An 18,534-nucleotide genomic window follows, 5' to 3' on the forward strand; every position below is an offset into this window, starting at 1 on the left:
AGCAAAAATACACACACACACACACACACACACACACACGTGTGTTTTCTAATAGAGACAGAATCAGACTGATTATAAGAGGTTGAGGCAGGGGGAAAGAACTGCCTTCAAACATGCAGAACTCAAGGTTAAGCTCTGGAGTAGGTGTGATGAAAGTATCCTGTATCAAAACTGGTGGGGACAGTAAGACTGCCTTTGTCAAAAGGCATCATACTATATTCTTTTTTAAAAAAATATTTTTTTTAGTTGTAATTGGACACAATATCTTTATTTTTATTTATTTTTATGTGGTGCTGAGGACTGAACCCAGGGCTTCACATGTGCTACGCTAGGGCTCTACTGCTGAGCCACAACCCCAGCCCCCAGACTGTGTTCTTGAGGTGATTTTTACTATTGAATATACCTGAAAAAGCCTGTCTTTAAAAAGTGTATGCAAATTTTCAATTCTCAAAGCACCCTGGAAAACAAAGCAAAATCATTCAACCTAAAGCACATACTGTCCCCCATCATCCTAGAAATCAGCTATGCTCACTCAAAGAAAGCCCATGTAATAACCAAGAGAAATCTGGAAATCACCCCTGCCCCACCCCAGTACCCCAGCAATGTCCAGGGCCCAGTCAGGAGATAAGACAGGTTGGAGGTACTGTGAAAATCTTTCTTTAATTACTGTCTCTGTGGCAAAATAACATTTTATACAAATAAGTCACCTAGTTTACTTTGGACACAAAAACAATACAAACAAGAATGAGAATCTCGGGTGAAGTGAGGAAGAGGAGGAAGGACAGATCAGGTCATTGATGTTTCTTATATTCTGTGAAAAATAGATTTACAGGGGAAAAAATAGACTTTCACAATTTTAATGACTTTACATGATATTTTGTAAATCAAAGTGTAAATCCATCTCCATCAGATCCTTATTGTGGCTAGGAGGTTCTGTGACACAGAATGTAATAGATGGTTCAACGACTAGGCTCCTACACTAGGTATGGCAGCACCTCTTCAACAGGAATCCTGTGCACTGACAAGGATCTATGCAGTCTTTCTTAAGACACACTGTTCCCATTCCCAAACAACTACTGATATCATGGTGACACTGGTCACCAGAAGAAAGTGACTTTACAAAGGAAAAAAAAAAAAATACCCTGGGAGTTCACCATGTTGGCAGAACACACTAAATGCAAACTCACTGAGTCTGCACCTTAGAAACAATCTATTAATCCAGTCCAGAAATGGGCTCTACTTTCACTGAAAAATTAATTTGAAGTTTACCAATCACTGACATTTCTATGGTCATTACCAGACATCTGAAGCCACTGTCCCTATTGCTTCTCGGCCTTTTGGCTAAGATCAAGTGTGAAGCCACTGTCCCTAGGTTTCAGAAATCAGGTGTCAAAGCCTCAGGTCTCTTCAGGAAGTCCATGCCCCTGGAGAATCTTTTCTCCACAAGACAACTTTGAGCTAACAAAAGAGATGACAGCCTTCTTAAGCCCCAAATTACTTCTAGTTGTACACTTTAGAACACGGAATGAAACCAGAATCTTCTATAGGATCTTCCCAGGAGGGCAACTTAGCCTGAAGTCTGTACAGGAAAGGAGAGGCCCTCTCTAGGGATTCCAAGACAGAGGGACAGGGGACAGAAGGACGAGGCAGAGGACCTGCCCCAAGTGGGCTGCTGGAGTGAGCTCTCTCCAGGAGCTGCCTCTGACGCCAGCTCTTCACAGAGGGCACGGGCTCCCCTGCATGGAGCTTGTTTTGTTCCCTCGTATTATGTCACGTACCAGAAAACCACTATCAACAGTCCAGATTCCTTAGCACAGCCTCCTGGCTCTACTTCGGACTGGTTCATCTACTCTCAGAGAAAGCATGACTTCCAATTCCCTCCTGGATTCAGGTATAAACGTTTAAATTTTTAATTCATTTCAGTTAACACCCAGAGTGGTAATGCTTCTTGAGATTTCCTGAGCAGCTAGACACAGGACTCCTGAGAGCCCCAGACAGAACTCTGGGCTTTCAGGAGAAGATGGCAAATTCCTGTCCTGCTGGGCACAGGTGAGCACTTGGTCTCAAAATGGTCTCCAGTGAGACTAAGGCAAGCTAAAAGGGAAGGGGATACAGCACTACTCAAGCCAGGGTGCCCATCTTCTCCATCCTCCAGGTACTCTTCCTAGCAAAAGCTAACAGGGTAGGTAAGAGACAGCCCCTTAGAGCACAGGAGAGAGTCTGCCCTGGGACACATTTTTAAGACACACTCTGTTCAGCAGAGCTCTGGGCAGCTCCAGAAAGCATATCCTTGTCAATATTTAAATTTCGGGTGGCAGAAACTCTCCCAATTGGGCTTTTGTTACAGAGAGAAGGGAGTGTTCGGAAGCTTGCCAGGAACACACAAATCCCGTTAGAGGAACCACAAATAGAGAAGGTTAAGACAGTGCTGATATCTGTCCGCAGGTGAGGAGGAGGGAATGGTGGCAATGCAGCTTTCCCCAGCAGCATATGGGACACAGCCACACTTAAGGCACCTGGATTTGGAAGTGACTCCAGTTCTGAGTTTCACCAATCTGGTGAAGAGGCACCCATGCTGCAGGGCGCAAGACCTCTTCCCTCCCTCAGTGGGTGAATCCAGTGCCAGCACACAGGGTACTCAAGGGCTTCCTCAATGAGAAAGCTGCCAGCATGGGGTATCGCTGATTCTTCAGCCAGATACTAAGCACTGGGCCAGGGTTCAAGGCCTCTCATGCTCTAGAAGCCCAACGGGGAGCAATACTGGCCACAGGGCCTTCTGGGGCAAAGTGCTGGCCCTTCTTTTCCTGGCCCCATGTGGTTTTTTCCTAATCACTGTGGGACACAGTTCCTATCACAGGTACTCACTTCTATGTCTCACAGTGACTCACCCCACCTGGTCCCTTGCTATTGATACCTTCTGTCAATACTAAATGGACCCTACCCACAGCAGAGGGTCATGGAGTCTGAGTTGAGCACCTAAAGTCACCCACAGAGACAACCATAAGGAGCTAAGGAAGTGGGGGAGGGGTTCTGTCCAATGAGGGTCTGAGGACACAAGCAGCCCACAGGAAGTGCAAGGAAGCTATTTTGAGAACATATCACTTTGACAGGCTACCTTGGCCTATTCTCACCCTTTCCAAATACCCCAAACAATTCCAACTAGCAGCTTGAAGGATCAGAATACTCATTACTTAAGTCTGACTTGCCAGATGGTCCCAGAAACTACTTCATTAGAAAGGCAGCTGGGAAAACCCTAAATAAGAAATCCACAATGAGTTTTGGAGGCAAATCCCCACCCAAAGCAAACCTTCCTGGCTACACTGTGTTGAGAAAACCAACTCTCTCTTTAAAGCAGTTGCTGGTTTGTAATTACCTCCTGCTACATGAGCCAGATTAGCCCCAGGAGGCTGATCAATACTATCAGAAGTCTAACCACACATCACATGTGCTGGGAATACCACCGACATTCTGTAAAAACTTCCCCAAAGTGTAAAAATAAAAAATCAAAATAAAAGGAGGCCTGCTCTGGCCTCGAGATACTATGCTCCAGGAGCAAAACTGACACATTTTACTCGAGGAGATATTCAGAGTGAGGAGCCAGAAGAGGCAGAGCAAGCTCATCTATCCCAGAAGGAGAAGGCACTGCCGGGCCGAAACCTTGGTCCATCTCCAGGAGGACTGGCTGAAAATCCTGTAGTCGGACAGACAAGCAGGCCTCTCTAAAAAAATGGATCCTTCAGTTTGGCAGCACCTCCTGTCCCCAGTGCCTCAGTGCTCAGCACCCCACCTCTCCCCTCTATTGCCTTTCTGGTTTCTTCCAGCTGATTTAAGATGACGGGTGAGGGCAGGCTGTGTTGATGGCCTGAAGTGAATAGAAGAAGCCTACCTTTCAGTTACCCCCAGCACTCAGGGACCTCAAGATGGACTGCTAACCCACAGGCCGGCTCAGCCAGAGCCTTCTCACCCACGCACATGTGCCTGGAGAGACTGAGGTTGTTAGGACAAGCAGCAGACAGCTAGAATTACATGAAAATAAACTTCCTTTTTTATCTGGATTCCAAGAGCCCTATTCTAATCTTACTTTGCTATAATACCTCTGTGACCTAGAGGGAAGGGGGAAGGGAAAAAATATTAGGGAAGAAAACACAGCACTGTTTGGCACTTCCCTGGAGCACAGGAAACTGCTACCCCAACCTTGGCTTCCTGGGCCAGGTTCCAGCTGTGTTGACAAAGAGCAGCCTCGATCCCCTTTGTGTGCCAGGACTACATGGCTGCAGCAAAGCACCTCCCTTGTCCACTCCTTAGCAATTACTGGCCTCCATTATAGGCATAATCAGCCTTGTTGTGCATTATCAGCTTGTTGTCCACAAAGTAGAAGCTGTCGGAGCGGGTCTCATACGGATTTTCAATCATCAGACGAACTGCAAGTCGGGGGAAAAGGAAAAAAGCAGATGTGAGCTTGCCCCACAGTTAAGCAGCAAAACTCAGTATCCCCCCCAAATCCACAAGCCAACACTTCTATTGAGAATAATATGGTCAGAAAAGAGGGAGCCAGTTCTTGGAGCTGGGGAGACCAGAGAGTCCCCAAACTGAATGTAATTTCTACTTTAACATAAAGAAGCAGTCTACTCCTCAGTTATCCCCAGCCTGGATTCTTCTAGTTAGTGCCCTGGGAAACGTACTTACCCTCTTGCCAAAAGACCACAGCTACTTATTTATCCAGTGCTTTCTGCTGACCCAAGCAAGCCCTGGCTTCTGGTCTGCTGCCCACCTCTAGACATTATGGGGCAAATCCAGAAAGCCATGCCTCACTGCGCTCACTTCCTATGGGTACTCCTGACAACTAAAGGAAGTCTGTATGTGAATGAGTGTCAGCCTTCCTCAGAGACGGCAAAGGAATCAACTTGCAAGTGAACTAGCCAGAGGTGTGCCTGCCTTGGGATCTAAATTTACACCTTCCACTTGTTCAGACAATTGTCCAGACCTCTTCAACCATACTGATTGGATTTGACCATTGGGCTACTTTGTTTTGTTTGTGTGGCACTGGGGTTAGAACCAAGGGCCACATGCAGGCTAGGCAAGCACTCTACCACTGAGCCACATCCCTAGCCCTCTTTAACCATACTGGAGAATAAATGCAATTAACAATGACTAACACTGATCAGTTTTATGGTTTGTGGGGGAGGGTTTTGTTACTGGGGATTGAACCAGAAATGTTCTACCACTGATTTAAATTCCTAGTCTTTTTCATTTTATTTTGAAACAAGGTCTCTTTAAATTTCCCAGGCTGGCCTCAAACTTATGATCCTCCTCCCTCAGCTTCCCAAGTACTTGGGATTACAAGTATGTGCCACCATGCAAGGCTGATCCATTTTTTGTTTGTTTTAGTGAACTGAACCCAGAAGCACTTTGCCACTGAGCTGTATCCAAAGCCCTTTTCTCTTTTTTGCGGGGTGGGGTAGGGATTGAGGATTGAACTCAGGAGCACTCGACCATTGAGCCACTTCTCAAGCCCTCTTTTGTATTTATTTAGAGACAGGGTCTCATTGAGTTGCTTAGGGCCTTGCTAAATTGCTGAGGCCAATCTTGAACTTGTGATCCTCATGCCTCACTCTCCTGAGTTGCTGGGATCATAGGCATTGCACCACTGTGCACACCAAGGCTGATCATTTTTTTTTTAGTTGTCAATGGACCTTTATTTTATTTATTTATATGCAGTGCAGAATCAAACCTAGTGAGTCATTCATGCTAGCAAGTGCTCTACCACTGAATCACAACCCCGGCACAAGGCTGATCGGTTTTGAATTAGGGATTACATGCCACCTTGAGTCCTCTGGAAGAAATATGATTGCTCACCACAATTTTTAAAGGTGATACTAATTTTTTTGTGTGTGTGTGACACTGATTCTTTAAAGTTCTTTGAACTTATCTAGGCCAAAGATATCTGGTTTACATACTTACTATTATTATTCTAGGGATTTAACACAGGGGTGCTTTACCACTAAGCTATACCCCCAGTCCTTTTTTTATTTTGAAGACAGGGTCTCACTAAGTTGCTTAGGGCCTTGCTAATTTGCTGTGGCTGGCCTTGAACTTGTGATCCTCCTGTTTGAGGCTCCCGAGTCACTGGGATTATAGGCATGCACAACCATACCTAGCTACACTCATATTACTGACTTCTAAACTCTTGCGGCTTATTTGGCTTCACAGGTAAAACTTTAAATTCTATCTATACTCTCTTCTTCCTAGTATGGACATCCTCCAGCCCAGCTTGGGGAAACAGACTCAGGAAGAACTAGATGCTATTATAAATACCCTTCCCACATCTCAGCAATCCTTATTTTACCTGGGAACAGTATCATCACACGAGTAAAAGTACCTGGTTTTCAGAATATGAAATCTTTAAGGACTTGTGGTTCTGAGAAAACTAGTCAATGTATGTGGATCCTTCCCCACAACGTAACTAAAGGTCAAAGGCCATCACTATTCACAGGATTCCACTTACATCCACATAATTTTGTGTGTCTGTCTGTCTGTCTAGTACTGGGACTTAACCCAGAGGTACTCTACTACTGTGCTACATTGTCATTCCTTTTTCTTTTTCTTTTTTTTAGAGAGAGAGAGAGAGAAAGAGAGAAAGAATTTTTAATATTTATTTTTTAGTTTTTGGCGGACACAACATCTTTGTATGTGGTGCTGAGGATCGAACCCGGGCCGCATGCATGCCAAGCGATCGCGCTACCGCTTGAGCCACATCCCCAGCCCTCCTTTTTAATTTTTTATCTTGAGACAAGTCTCACTAAGTTTCCTAGGTGGGCCTTGAACTTGTGATCCTCCTGCCTTAGCCTCCCCAGTAACTGGGATTACAGAGGTGTGCCACCATGCAAAGCCCACTTACATGTTCTAAAGCTATTTCTCTGAATGACTAGCCAAGGATGCTAACCAGAGATAGCTAAACCTAAGTGTTAGATGCTGACCGAGCCAATTCTTTACCTCTAGTTCAGTTCGTATCTTCCCTTGCCTGGGATATATAAACAGCTCCCTCTGGTACCTTCCCCAGTTCCTCCTTCATGTAACTGCAGGACTCTTTTTCCTAAAACATGCTTTTATCATCTCCCTTCTTTTGCTCAAAAACCTCCCTGGCTCCCACTGGGTCTATTCTAACAGTTTCTTTATCAACCCTCGAATTTTGGAGAATAAGAAAGAAGTGTCCTCAAGCCTTTGATTCTATTTAGCCTGCAGTTTCACATCTGGCTCTGATTACAGAAAAAGTAAAGGATCAATGACTAGGACACCATGGAAACCATAACCAACAGTGAAGAGGAAAGTTGTTGTATCTAATTGGAGTCCCAGTGACGGTCACCTTGGTTCAATCCCTACCCACCCTCAGTCACTCTCTTTCCCACACAGGCCTAAAAAGGATGGCCTATAGTACTACAACCTTTGTTGCTCCACAAGCAGAATCAGAATTTGACACAAAAGACAGGAGCAGTAGGAAATTAGAAACATGAGATCAGGTGAGTGGTATACACACATCATGTCACCACTGCCCTTCACTACAAAACAAGTCTACTGGACCAGATGGGGTTCAAGGTTCATTTCTTGCAGCCCTTAGAATCCAAATGCTTTAAGAGTCAGAGAATACTTACTGACGTCCTCTGAAAGCTGGGGAAATTCATAGATATGTTCACAAGTGTTCCTACTGCTAGGAATGCAGAAGCCAAAATCAAAGTCAAAGTTCTTCAGTAAGCGTTCCCGGAAATAGTGCCGTTCTATCATACGGAAGTTTGACACAGGTTTGTCTCCCACTGTGAACTCCACCCTGCAAAATAAATCTCTGTGAGTCCCACTTTGCCTCCTCCCTCCTCTAAAGAAGGGAGCCAAGAACATTCTTCCCTGGGATTAGCAGAATGTTCTTCCTTCAGGAAACAACGATACTCACGTGGCGCCGACTGTCCGGAGGCGGAGAAATGCTGGTGTGAACTGATATCGCACAAAGCGTCCTGCAGTGATGTCCACATCTCCACCTTCCTCCTCCTCATCTTCCTCCTGGTCTGAAAGAACACACAGAATCTTGAGTGCACCCCCTGGGTCCCACAAGCCCACACAGCACAACAACCAGCTAACACACTAACACCGACTGCACACTTGCTGAAAGCTGGGTCCTACAGTGACACTTCAAACTCTTCACAGGAGCTCTCTAAGGTGCTACTGTTTTCATTTCACACAAGGAAGCTCAAGTTAAAGAGAGAATAAGGAATATGTTCAAAGTCCCCAAATAGTAAATAGAGGGAGCAGGGATTTGATTCCAGGTCCATATGACTATTCTTAAATACTAAGCTCTTTGTGTTTAATTTAGAGGCTTGAGCCATATCCTGACAGTAAACACAGGCTGGGTAACAGGCCCCTGATACAGGCTATATTATGCACCCAGGTCTGCTGTTGACCAAGTTGAACTTCTAGTCACTAACCAAAAGGATAATACTGCAAAAGATGAAAATAGATAAGATTTCCTTTAAACAATACAAACATATCTGACAGGCAGCAAAGACAAACCACTACAAATAATTGTTATTTGAATGGAAGACACTGACCTACAGCCTTGAGGTACTGCACTTCCTTGGACTGATGTCTACTCCAGGCCATTCCAGACCCAACCCTCTGACCACCTAGGAAAGGGTGAAGCATATGGGCAATGAACCAATGTGTGAGACCTCACAAAGTTAATGCTGGTCTCTGGCCTAGTACATTCCTGAAGAGAAAATTTGTAAAACAAATTGGAGAATAAGGAGTTAGTGCCTCCAGTGTTCAATAAGGATATTTTCTCCAGTCTACATTGACCTTGGGTTCTTTTAGCATCAAACATCTCTGTGACATCCCGAGAGCACTGAGCAACCAGGCTGAGCAGGAGTTCGTGTCTAGGGTAAGAACCCTGGATGTTCTTATATGATTCAAAGAGTCAAGCCAAATCTCAGGGATTCAAATTCATCAGAACAAGTGTCACAGGAAAGCCCTGATTCAGTATGAGGATATTCTAAGTGAATCAAGATTCTTAAATGTAAAGACTAGGGAGGTTGGAAATCCAGGTACTTTGCAATTCATCTTTTTTTTTTTTTTGGTACCAGGGATTGAAGTCAGGGACGCCTGACCACTGAGCCACATCCCCAGCCCTATTTTGTATTTTATTTAGAGACAGGGTCTTACAGAGTTGCTTAGCACCTTGCTGTTGCTGATGCTGGCTTTGCACTCACACTTCTCCTGTCTCAGCCTCCCCAGCTGCTGGGATTATAGGTGTGCACCCGGCTGCAATTCACTTTTTTGAGACAATTGAGTTTTGTATGGAAATGACTACTCTGAGCCCCATCTAATCCAGATCCACACACCTGTAATAATCCTGGGATTCCTGAAATGTCCTAAGTATTGGGACATGTGCCTTAGAGATGACAACACCACAGACCCAGGAAGACAGAATTTACAAGTCTGAACTTTCAGTTGCCCTGGTCAGCATTAGATTCTGATAGGAGTGAGCCAGGGTTCAATTTGCAAGGGAACTAGCCAGGTGTGCCTACCTTGGGGATCTAAATTTACACCTTCCATTCGTTCAGACAATTGTCCAGACTTCTTTAATCATACTGATTGGATTTGGTCATTGGGCTACAGTTTTTCTTTTTTCTTTCTTTCTTTCTTTTTTTTTTTTTTTGTGATACTGTGGATGGAACCAAAGGCCTCATATATGCTAGGCAAGCACTCTACTACTGAGCCACATCCCCAGCCCTCTTTAACCATACTGGAGAATAAACGCAATTAACAGTGACTACCACTGATCAGTTTTTGTTGTTGTTACTGGGGACTGAACCAGGAATGCTCTACTATTGATCTAAATCCCCAGTCCTTTTTACTTTATTTTGAATCAAGGTCTCTTTAAGTTTCTCAGGCTGGCCTCAAACTTGTGGCTTTGTAACTAATCCAAGCTGAGACTTTCTCAGGAAAATCTTGTGTTTTTTTTCCAGTGCTGGGGATCAAACCTAGGGCCTCCTCTATACTTGGCAAACACTCTATCATGAGATCAGGTGACTAAAAAGTCAGCCCAGGAAAGTCTCTTGACTCTGGGATACTAATATTTGCCTTACTAAGTTCGCAGTTTCCTTCAACTAGCAAATCAATCAAATGAGAAAAACCTTGCAAAACAAGTTATAATTACAGATCATGGTTGATACTATATAGTATGTGTGACTATGTTCTAATAAACAACAAACTCCAGAGGGCGCTAAATCTCCAGTAATGTGCTCTGAAGGCTTATGTGGTCCCCTGACCAGAAATGAATCATCCTAGAACTGCATCACAAGCACAGGAAAGGTTTATTGAAGGCTAATTTAAAGAATCTCAAGTGGATGAGTTCATGGGTCTGTTCTTTCAAAAAATGATGAAGATTAAAACCCAAACTAAGATTGCTAATGGCAGGATATGGGGGAGAAGTGGCAGGTGCTACATCTATCTATGAAGGTGGCATGAAGCCTGTCATAGCCCAAGATGCAGACAGATATGAGAAAAACAAGGCCTTCAAAAAGAAATAAAATGAGGAGCAGAGGAAACTCAAGCAGCTAAAAGAAGGAGCCTCTGGCCACAGACAGAATGAAGAAATACAGCAAAAGTAAGCTGTTCCTTGTGCCTGAGGTGATGATCCTTGGTTTCTTCCTATTTAAACATCTGGATTCTTTCCATAACATCTTTTGCCACCTATTGCTAGGATGAAGTGTTATCTTAGAGCTTGTTGTAAATTTAAGAATAAACTCGTGTTTAAAAAAAGTCTTGCCAGGTGTGGTGGCAAATCCCTGAAATCCCAGCTACTCGGGAGGCTGAAGCAGAAGGATCACAAGTTCAAGGCCAGCCTCAGCAACTTAGTGAGGTCCTCTCAGTGAGACCCTGTCTCAAAATTTAAAAAAATTTTAAAAGGCTGGGGTGTGTCTCAGTGTTAAGCACCCCTGCATTCAATCCCTGGTTTTATATATATCTCTAGCATAGTAGTATAAGTCTGTAATTCCAGCCACTTGGGAGGCTGAAGCAGAAGAATCACAAATTCAAGGCAAGCCTCAGCAACTTAGCAAATTCCTGTCTCAATATAAAAATAAAAAAAGAGTTAGTGGTGTAGCTCAGTTGTAGAGCACCAAGTTCAATCCCCAAAATCACACACAAATCCAAGGGTTGGGGGAATACCTCAGCAGTAAAGTGCTTGCCTAGTGTGTGTGATACAAGGTTTTGATTCCTAGCATCAGCACCAAAAAGAAAAGGGGGAAAAAAATCCAAATGAGAAAGTACTGAGAAATGCAAGGTACTATTTATAAAGACAAATGAGAAGACTGGAGTGAAACTGCCTTGTGGTCTAGACTGGAATCCTCAGTATCCTCCTTCAAAGGGCCTCAAGGTTCAATGAATTTTCCTCATTAGAGTTTAATTTCAAGGATTTCTTTCCTAAATCAGAAGTGATATAATGAAAGAGTACAGGACCTTAGTAAAGTGTCCCAGAAAATTCTGGGTCTCAGATCCTTTTCTGTAAAATAGGGATAGTAAGAACTCCTCACAGAGGCGTGAGGACTAGATAAGGTGATGTACAGAAAAATGTGGCAGTGACCAAGAGTTGATACTCAAACATCAGCCTCCTAATGCAGCTTCAACTGGCATGCCTGAAGAGGTTCCAAAAGTGGAACACTGGAGTCCAAGACACAGGAAGCAAAGGCACACAAATATTCAACTTTTCAAATTTCTGTTCAAACTTCTGTTTCAAACTTTTCTTCAAACTGTCAAGGGATCCCTACAATTTTGAAGCCTACCTGAAACGCAAGGTTTGGCAATTTCAAAAAGCACTGTCCCCGTCTCCAAATCTCGAATTTTGAAGCGGGTGAAATCAATACTGTAGATGTTGTCTTCAGGTTTACACAAGTAATCTAAAAAATGAGAAAGAGACCAATGCTATTAAATAATCATCCAAAACTACCACTTATTTCTCAAGTTTTGAAGCAAATCAGGGATTTTTTTTTTTTTTTTTTTGTACTGGGGATTGAACTCAGGGGCACTCAGGGGCGTGACCACTGAGCCTATTTCCAGCCCTATATTGTATTTAATTTAGAGACAGGGTCTCATTGAGTTGCTTAGCAACTTGCCTTTGCTAAGTTTGGCTTTGAACTCCAGATCCTCCTGCCTCAGCCTCCCCAGTCACTGGGATTACAGGCGTACACCATTGTGCTTAGCTTAAACTCAGGGATTTTTTCCTATGTAATTTACTTAAAATACTTCCCCAAACATCCTCTTGTATTATCATAAGCAAAAGTCGTATGGACAGAATCAGGAGACCCAATAAAAAAAGAGCAGGACTCAGTTTGGATGAAACTTCTAGGAACAGGGATAGAAAGAATGGTTTTCTTTGGAAACACCTATAACTCTGCCATATCTATCAGCTTGGATACCACAACATTAGAAAATATTTTTTAGAAAAAAATTTGAAAATATTTACACTGCTTTAACAGACAATACAATGCATGTTTGCCAACCATGAGTGTGAGAAGGCAGGGATCAGTAAACTTTCCCATAAAAGGACACATTATAAATAATTTAGGGTTTATGTTCACATGGACTCTGCCATAACTACTCAACTCTGTATATAAAAAAAAAAAAAATCCAAGGACAATAAGCAAATGAAGGAGTATGCATCTATTAAAACTGTACCTATGAATACTGACAAATTTTATATAATAAGTTTATGTCACTATATTTTTAAAACATATTTCAACCACTTTAAAAATGTAAAAATTGTTCTCAATTCGTAGACTACACAACATCACACAGTAGGCTATACATACAACAGAGTAGGATAAATTTGGCAATGACAGCATTAGTCAAAGTGAAGCATAGCCTACAATGACCTAAGGATTTAACCAAGAGTTTTGTTCATAGAAAATTTCATTGATTTATTTCTACAACTCCTGACAGCATCTTCTCTGCGACTCATTTCAACTCATTATGACTTTATTGTAGATTGCTTGTTATTGTTTCACATTTAATAAGCTGTCTCCAGTAGAATGCAAACTTGAGAGCTACTGATGATTCTCTAACTCCCAAACAGGCTGACATTGGTTCTGTGCTTTTAGGGGGTACTCAATAAATAACTTGCAAGACAGAACAGATGAGACTCTAAGAAGAGGAACAGAATTCAGAGGTACCAAGCTCTGACCTGTGACTTTCTCCAAGGAGCAGTAGACACAGGTTTTGGGGCAATGACATCAAAATTCCCAAGCCCCGAAATGGGACCTGTGTGCCCAGTGAATACTGCTTAGGGCCAGGCATTAGAATGGCCAAAGTCACCTTTGGTGTCAGGAACAAATGTGAGGTTAAAGTGATCAGGTGCTGAGCTTTTCTGTACTTTTAAAACCTCAAATGAAGACTTAGAACAGAAGCAGCTTTTTCATTGTTTCAATGAAACCAAAGAGCCATACTGTAGAGGCACAACTCCAACTGTGATAGAAAATGGGGACATCAAAATACCCAAGTTAAAACTATTTAGGGAGTTGAGGATTTCCTTTCATACTGGATCAAGACCACCTTCCCCAAACTCCCAATCCCAAAAACACTGGAGCTCCAGCAGCAACCTGAGGTACTCCTGAGCAGCCCTGAGCTGACCACAGCAATTCAGTGACTACCAGGGCATCCTTCCTGGCAGCAAGGTTACAAGTCTGCTGCGGTGGGGTGGGTGGGTGGGGGATGGCGGTGGGCAGGGCAAATAAGGCCTAACCAGGTGACTATAAACTCTGGGGGAAACAACAGCAAGGGAAAAGGTTTCAAGTCACAGCTTGGCCTGACAGAGATGGAGGGAGAGAGGGACAATTCTATTTCTTCCCACTCTTTCTTATATGAATGAAAATACCTTATGCAAAAAAAAATTTTTTTTTAAAATTCTGAAATCTTGACAATTCTTAATTCACTGGGAAAAAAATCAAGATTAAGATTAACGGGGCTGGAGTTGTGGCTCAGCGACAGAGCGATCTCCTTGCATGCGCGAGGCCCTGGGTTCGAGCCTCAGCACCACATAAAAATAAATACAGGTATTGTGTCCAACTACAACTAAAAAAAATAATTTTGTTTTTAAAAAAGAGTAAGATTCACATATAGGAGTCTGCACATATACTGAAACTTTATTTTTCTGTGGCAGTTTTTAAATTTATATGAAATGCCAAGGAAAAGCGCACCTGCACACAAAGGGGAACGCTTGGGACCGAGAAGAGAAGGGGGCCAAGACAGGCTGGAATGGGGGGGGGGGGTGATGCTGTCAGGGGGCCGGAGAGGAGGGACAGGCGGAGAAAGCAGGTAGGGGCTCTGGCCTGGCGGAAGACTGCGGAAGCTCGGAGGGTAGACTCATTGCGGGGGGCGGGCGGGCTAGGCGGGAATTTCGCTGATGCGGCGGGGTTCCAGGCACAGGGGACCTCGGCACCTCCGCCCGGGTCGGATAAGAAGGAGCAGCTGAGAAGGAGGGATAGCTGAACGAAGACCCTTCCTCAACCAGGACAACCCAGGGGGCAACCTGGCGGCGCTGGACTCGGCCAGACGCGGTGAAGCTCAAGGAGAGCCCTTCTCCACCAGGTCTAGGTGAGCGCGGCCGGGGCAGACGGGAGCGCGGCCTGCATGGCTGTCCGGGCCTGGGCGGACCCCCGCGCGGGCCAAGCGGACCGACCTGCCGGGGGCCCGTCGCGCGGGAAGGGCGCGGCCCTCGCGACACTCACTTTCAGTGACCCGGCTGAGGCGCAAGACGTGCTCAGGGCGGATGGTGTCCAGGGCCAGCAGCTCCTGCTCCGTGACCGCTGCCCCGATGCCGTCGTCGGCCGCGTGGGGGGGCGCCTGCCGCCGCGCTTTGAGCCGGTTCAGGACGCCACCGCCCGCTTTCTTCTTCTCCTCCTTGCCAGCCACCAGCCCCCCGGGCCCCGCAGCCGACCCCGCGGCCATAGCCTTGGGGTTCGACCCGTTCATCGCTCCACAGCCAAGATGGCCGCCGCCTCCACAGCGCCGTAACTATGGAGAGCGGGGGCGGGGCCAGGCGGCACCTGGGGGCGGGGCCCTGGAGGCGGGGTCTGCGGGGAGCAGTGAAGACTCTCCAACTTTGGTGGTGTCCGGCGGTGGGTGGGGCCTTAGAACTCCCACACACTCTTTCGGGTCCCCAAAGTCATCCCAGATGTTATATATATATATTTTGTGTATATATAGGTGTGTGTATATATGTATACACATATATATATTACAAGTGAATTCCTGTCTTAGAAACTGTAGACAAAGCATCTTGAGAAAATGTTAATGTTTTTAGTATTGAGTGTAAGTTAAAATGGTGTTTGTTGTGCAAAGGGGCAGCTTCAAGACAAGCTTTCTAACTAGATTGCCTTGCCAACTCCTGCTGTGCTTGATCTTGAGCGAGACTGCAGGAACTATAAAAATGAGGAAGTGGATATGCCTTATCAGTGTATTCTTGGCAATTAAGCAAATGCCTGACACATGGTAGGTGCACAACGATTGAATAAATGAGTGAAAACCTGAATAGTGTCTCACAACACTCTCCATGAAGGAGTCCCCACTTTGTCAAGAAAGACTGTGGCATACTTCCTGACAGGCGGGGAAACTCGGAACTAGAAGATAACTGCCTGGCACCGGCTGTAACAGGTGCAACAAAAGTGATACCAGAGCACCCCGAAGTGTTTATTCTGTCGGGTTAGGAGGGCGGGGGTGGAAGTGGGTGTCAGGGAAAGGCCTCACAGAGGTGACATTTCTGAGCCTAGGCAGTTAACCACTATTTCATTAGTGGAGGAAGTGGGTAGGAGAGAGGCTGCCTTCTTATACTCCACGTGGTTCCTTCTCTCAAAACTGGATGTACAGGAGGCCTGGACTTGACTCATGTGAAGTGTCTACTAGCCAAACTTGGGCCAGAGTGAAATCCCAATCCTCTGCCAATGACTGGCTTCTAGACCTGATTTACACCGGGATTTGCTGGGTCCCTCTCACTTGATGTAAGGGGCTTGGAAGGGGCTGCCAGGACTCACCTAGTTCCTGGACAAAGTCCAAACCTGACCCCCCTCCCCAGCTGCCCAGTTGAGTGAGACAGTATGTGGCCAACTTCCTAACTTTTGAGAAATTAGCATCAGGTGACACTTACAAACCCTTCTAGATTTTAATAAATATATAAGAGAAATTAAAACCTTTCCTTTTGTAAATAACTCTTTTTAAACCACTCAACAGTGAGTGGCTACTGAAGAGTTTCCAGAACTTTTAATATGCTACTTGTGAATTGCCAAGAGGGTGGTTTAGCATTCGGTCATTCCCCACAAAGCTCACATTTATTTCAGAGCACCAGAACGACAATTACCTGGATCCCAGTTTTTTTCTTTCTAGGGATCATGACAAAAGTACTAAGTCCTTCACCTACAAGTCCAATCCAGGAATTTTGCCTAAGTGTATACAAAAGATGTTTACTGCAGGATTATTTGTTACATTGACAAATTACAGTGGAGTCTATGTTATACAGCTGTTAAAAAGAATGAGACTGATGGGAAGATCTCAGAGATACTGAGAAAAAAGCAAGGCACAGAATCTATTCGATTAAAATAAAAAGCATGTGAATATGTAGATGTATTTGTAATTATAAAGGAAGAGGTCTGGATATACATTAAAATGTCAACTTTGATTACCTTTAGGGAGGAGAGTACTGGAAGGAACTAAAGAGAATATATTTCCTTTTTACACTATTTAGAGCTACTTCTGTACTTTTTTATCACAAGCATATGCTCATGGGCTGCTTGTTTAGTTCTTTTTTTTTTTTTAATTTTATTGTTGGCTGTTCAAAACATTACATAGTTCTTGATATATCATATTTCACACTTTGATTGCTTGTGTAGTTCTTAAAAATGAGAAAGTATCTTAGATTCTGTATCTAGAAGGCAGACTTTACGTCAAAATGGATTTATTTTCTCTTAAAATTTAAAGGCAACCTCAAGGCTGGGGATGTAGCTCAGTGATAGAGTGCTTGCACAGCATATACAAGGCGGCCCTGGGTTTGATCACCAGCACTGCAGGAAGGGAAGGTGGTGGAAAAACTTCAACTGAAAAAAAAAACACAAAAAACGAAATACTGTCATATGAGGGAGTTGGGGCCTATACTCTCTCTGGTGACTATGAAGTATGATTAGAAGGATTAGAGTATGTATTTAGAATAGAAAGCATACCAAAAAAAAAAAAAAAAGGTAAAATTGGCTGCCATCCAAGGAGTTGAATGCAGGAAGCTCTCAGGAATGCAAGATCATTCAGAGATGGTCTAGTAATTGACAGACAATATAATCTCTAACAAAATAGTCTGTCCTGAGTCCCTGGTAATTGTTAACCTTCATTCCAAGAAGGTTGGGAAAGCATTAAAATCTGCATATGATGTGTATCCAGGCAGACTTCAAGGGGTTTGTGCTTTGAGACCTAAAGTTCTGATAAAATTTTCTAAAACAAAACTATATCAGCAGGACCTATGGTGGTTCCATGTGTGCTACATGTGTTGGTGAACAAGTGTGTCTTTGTTATTGAGGAGCAGAAAATTATTGTGAAGTGTTGAAGGCACAGCAAAGTCATAAAGTGAAATTTTAAAAATGAAGCTTCTTGAGTAATAAAAGATCAAAAGGCTAAAAAACACACAAAAAAAAAGGAAAAAAATTTCACTTTTTAAAGGGGTAGGAAAAATTAGAGCTGTTAATGCTCAGTTTACCTTTCTTCACCAAATTTTCCTAAGGTACGTAAAAAGGCTCTATTTAGCCATGTGTGGTAGTGCACACCTATAATTCTAGCTGACAGGGAGGCTGAAGCAGGAGGATGGCAAGTTGGAGGCCAGCCTGGGCAACTTAGCAAGACTGTCTGAAATAAAAAAGGATAAGGATGTAGTTCAGTGGTACAGTGCCCCTGGTTCAATTCCCCAGCACTACAAAAATACTCTTAAAAAATTTTTTTTTAAATTACATATACTAACAGTCTGGGGAAAAAAGGAAAATAGAACATTATTACATTAAATAGTAACACCAAGGTTTTCCAGGGCTGGACACAGGAAACCTGAAGCGGTAGGCTGGCCTCCCTTTCACCCCAGATTGGTCCCCTGAGTCCCTCCAGCCACCAGCCACTGTAAAAGGTGTGACAGTGGCTGTTTTCCAGGACAGTCCCAAGGTAGCCAGGCAGTCTGCCTCAAATCAGGCCATGCAGGTGGGGCCAGAGATGGTGCAGCCAAGGTAAGCAAGACATCAGAGGGCTTTTCTCTTTGGAGACTGAGAAGTGAAGTCCTTTCTGCTGCCTCCCTAAAGGTGGCAAGTATCAAATCAGCAAGTCATGGCTGGGATAGCAGGCACGCCTTGTGGTCTGGGACTGAAAGCTAGTAATTTCCCCAATACCCAAGTCACTTCATTCCCTGGATAAGGACTGTTTTTTAAAAAGCACTAATTTGGCAACATATACCTATGGTTCTAGCTACTCAGAGGGCTG

General features: G+C 44.0%; 1 protein-coding gene across 3 annotated transcripts; it reads right to left on the minus strand.

Moving 5' to 3' along the window:
- Positions 1-641: 641 nt before the first annotated feature.
- On the minus strand, positions 642-15,043 carry Unc119b (unc-119 lipid binding chaperone B). 3 transcript variants are annotated; one of them, XM_077108915.1, is made up of 6 exons: positions 14,769-15,043; positions 11,829-11,942; positions 8,595-8,669; positions 7,943-8,054; positions 7,650-7,822; positions 642-4,421 (listed from the first exon to the last, which is right to left on the minus strand). In XM_077108915.1, exons 1-6 carry the CDS (start codon positions 15,010-15,012, stop codon positions 4,309-4,311), a joined length of 831 nt encoding a protein of 276 aa, XP_076965030.1. In that variant the 5' UTR covers positions 15,013-15,043; the 3' UTR covers positions 642-4,308. The 3 variants fall into 3 exon arrangements, with proteins under 3 accessions (XP_076965030.1, XP_076965032.1, XP_076965033.1); XM_077108917.1 differs by lacking the exon at positions 8,595-8,669; XM_077108918.1 differs by lacking the exons at positions 8,595-8,669; positions 11,829-11,942.
- Positions 15,044-18,534: the final 3,491 nt, after the last annotated feature.

This window comes from Callospermophilus lateralis, chromosome 1 (assembly GCF_048772815.1).
Source record: "Callospermophilus lateralis isolate mCalLat2 chromosome 1, mCalLat2.hap1, whole genome shotgun sequence".
NCBI lineage: Eukaryota > Metazoa > Chordata > Mammalia > Rodentia > Sciuridae > Callospermophilus > Callospermophilus lateralis.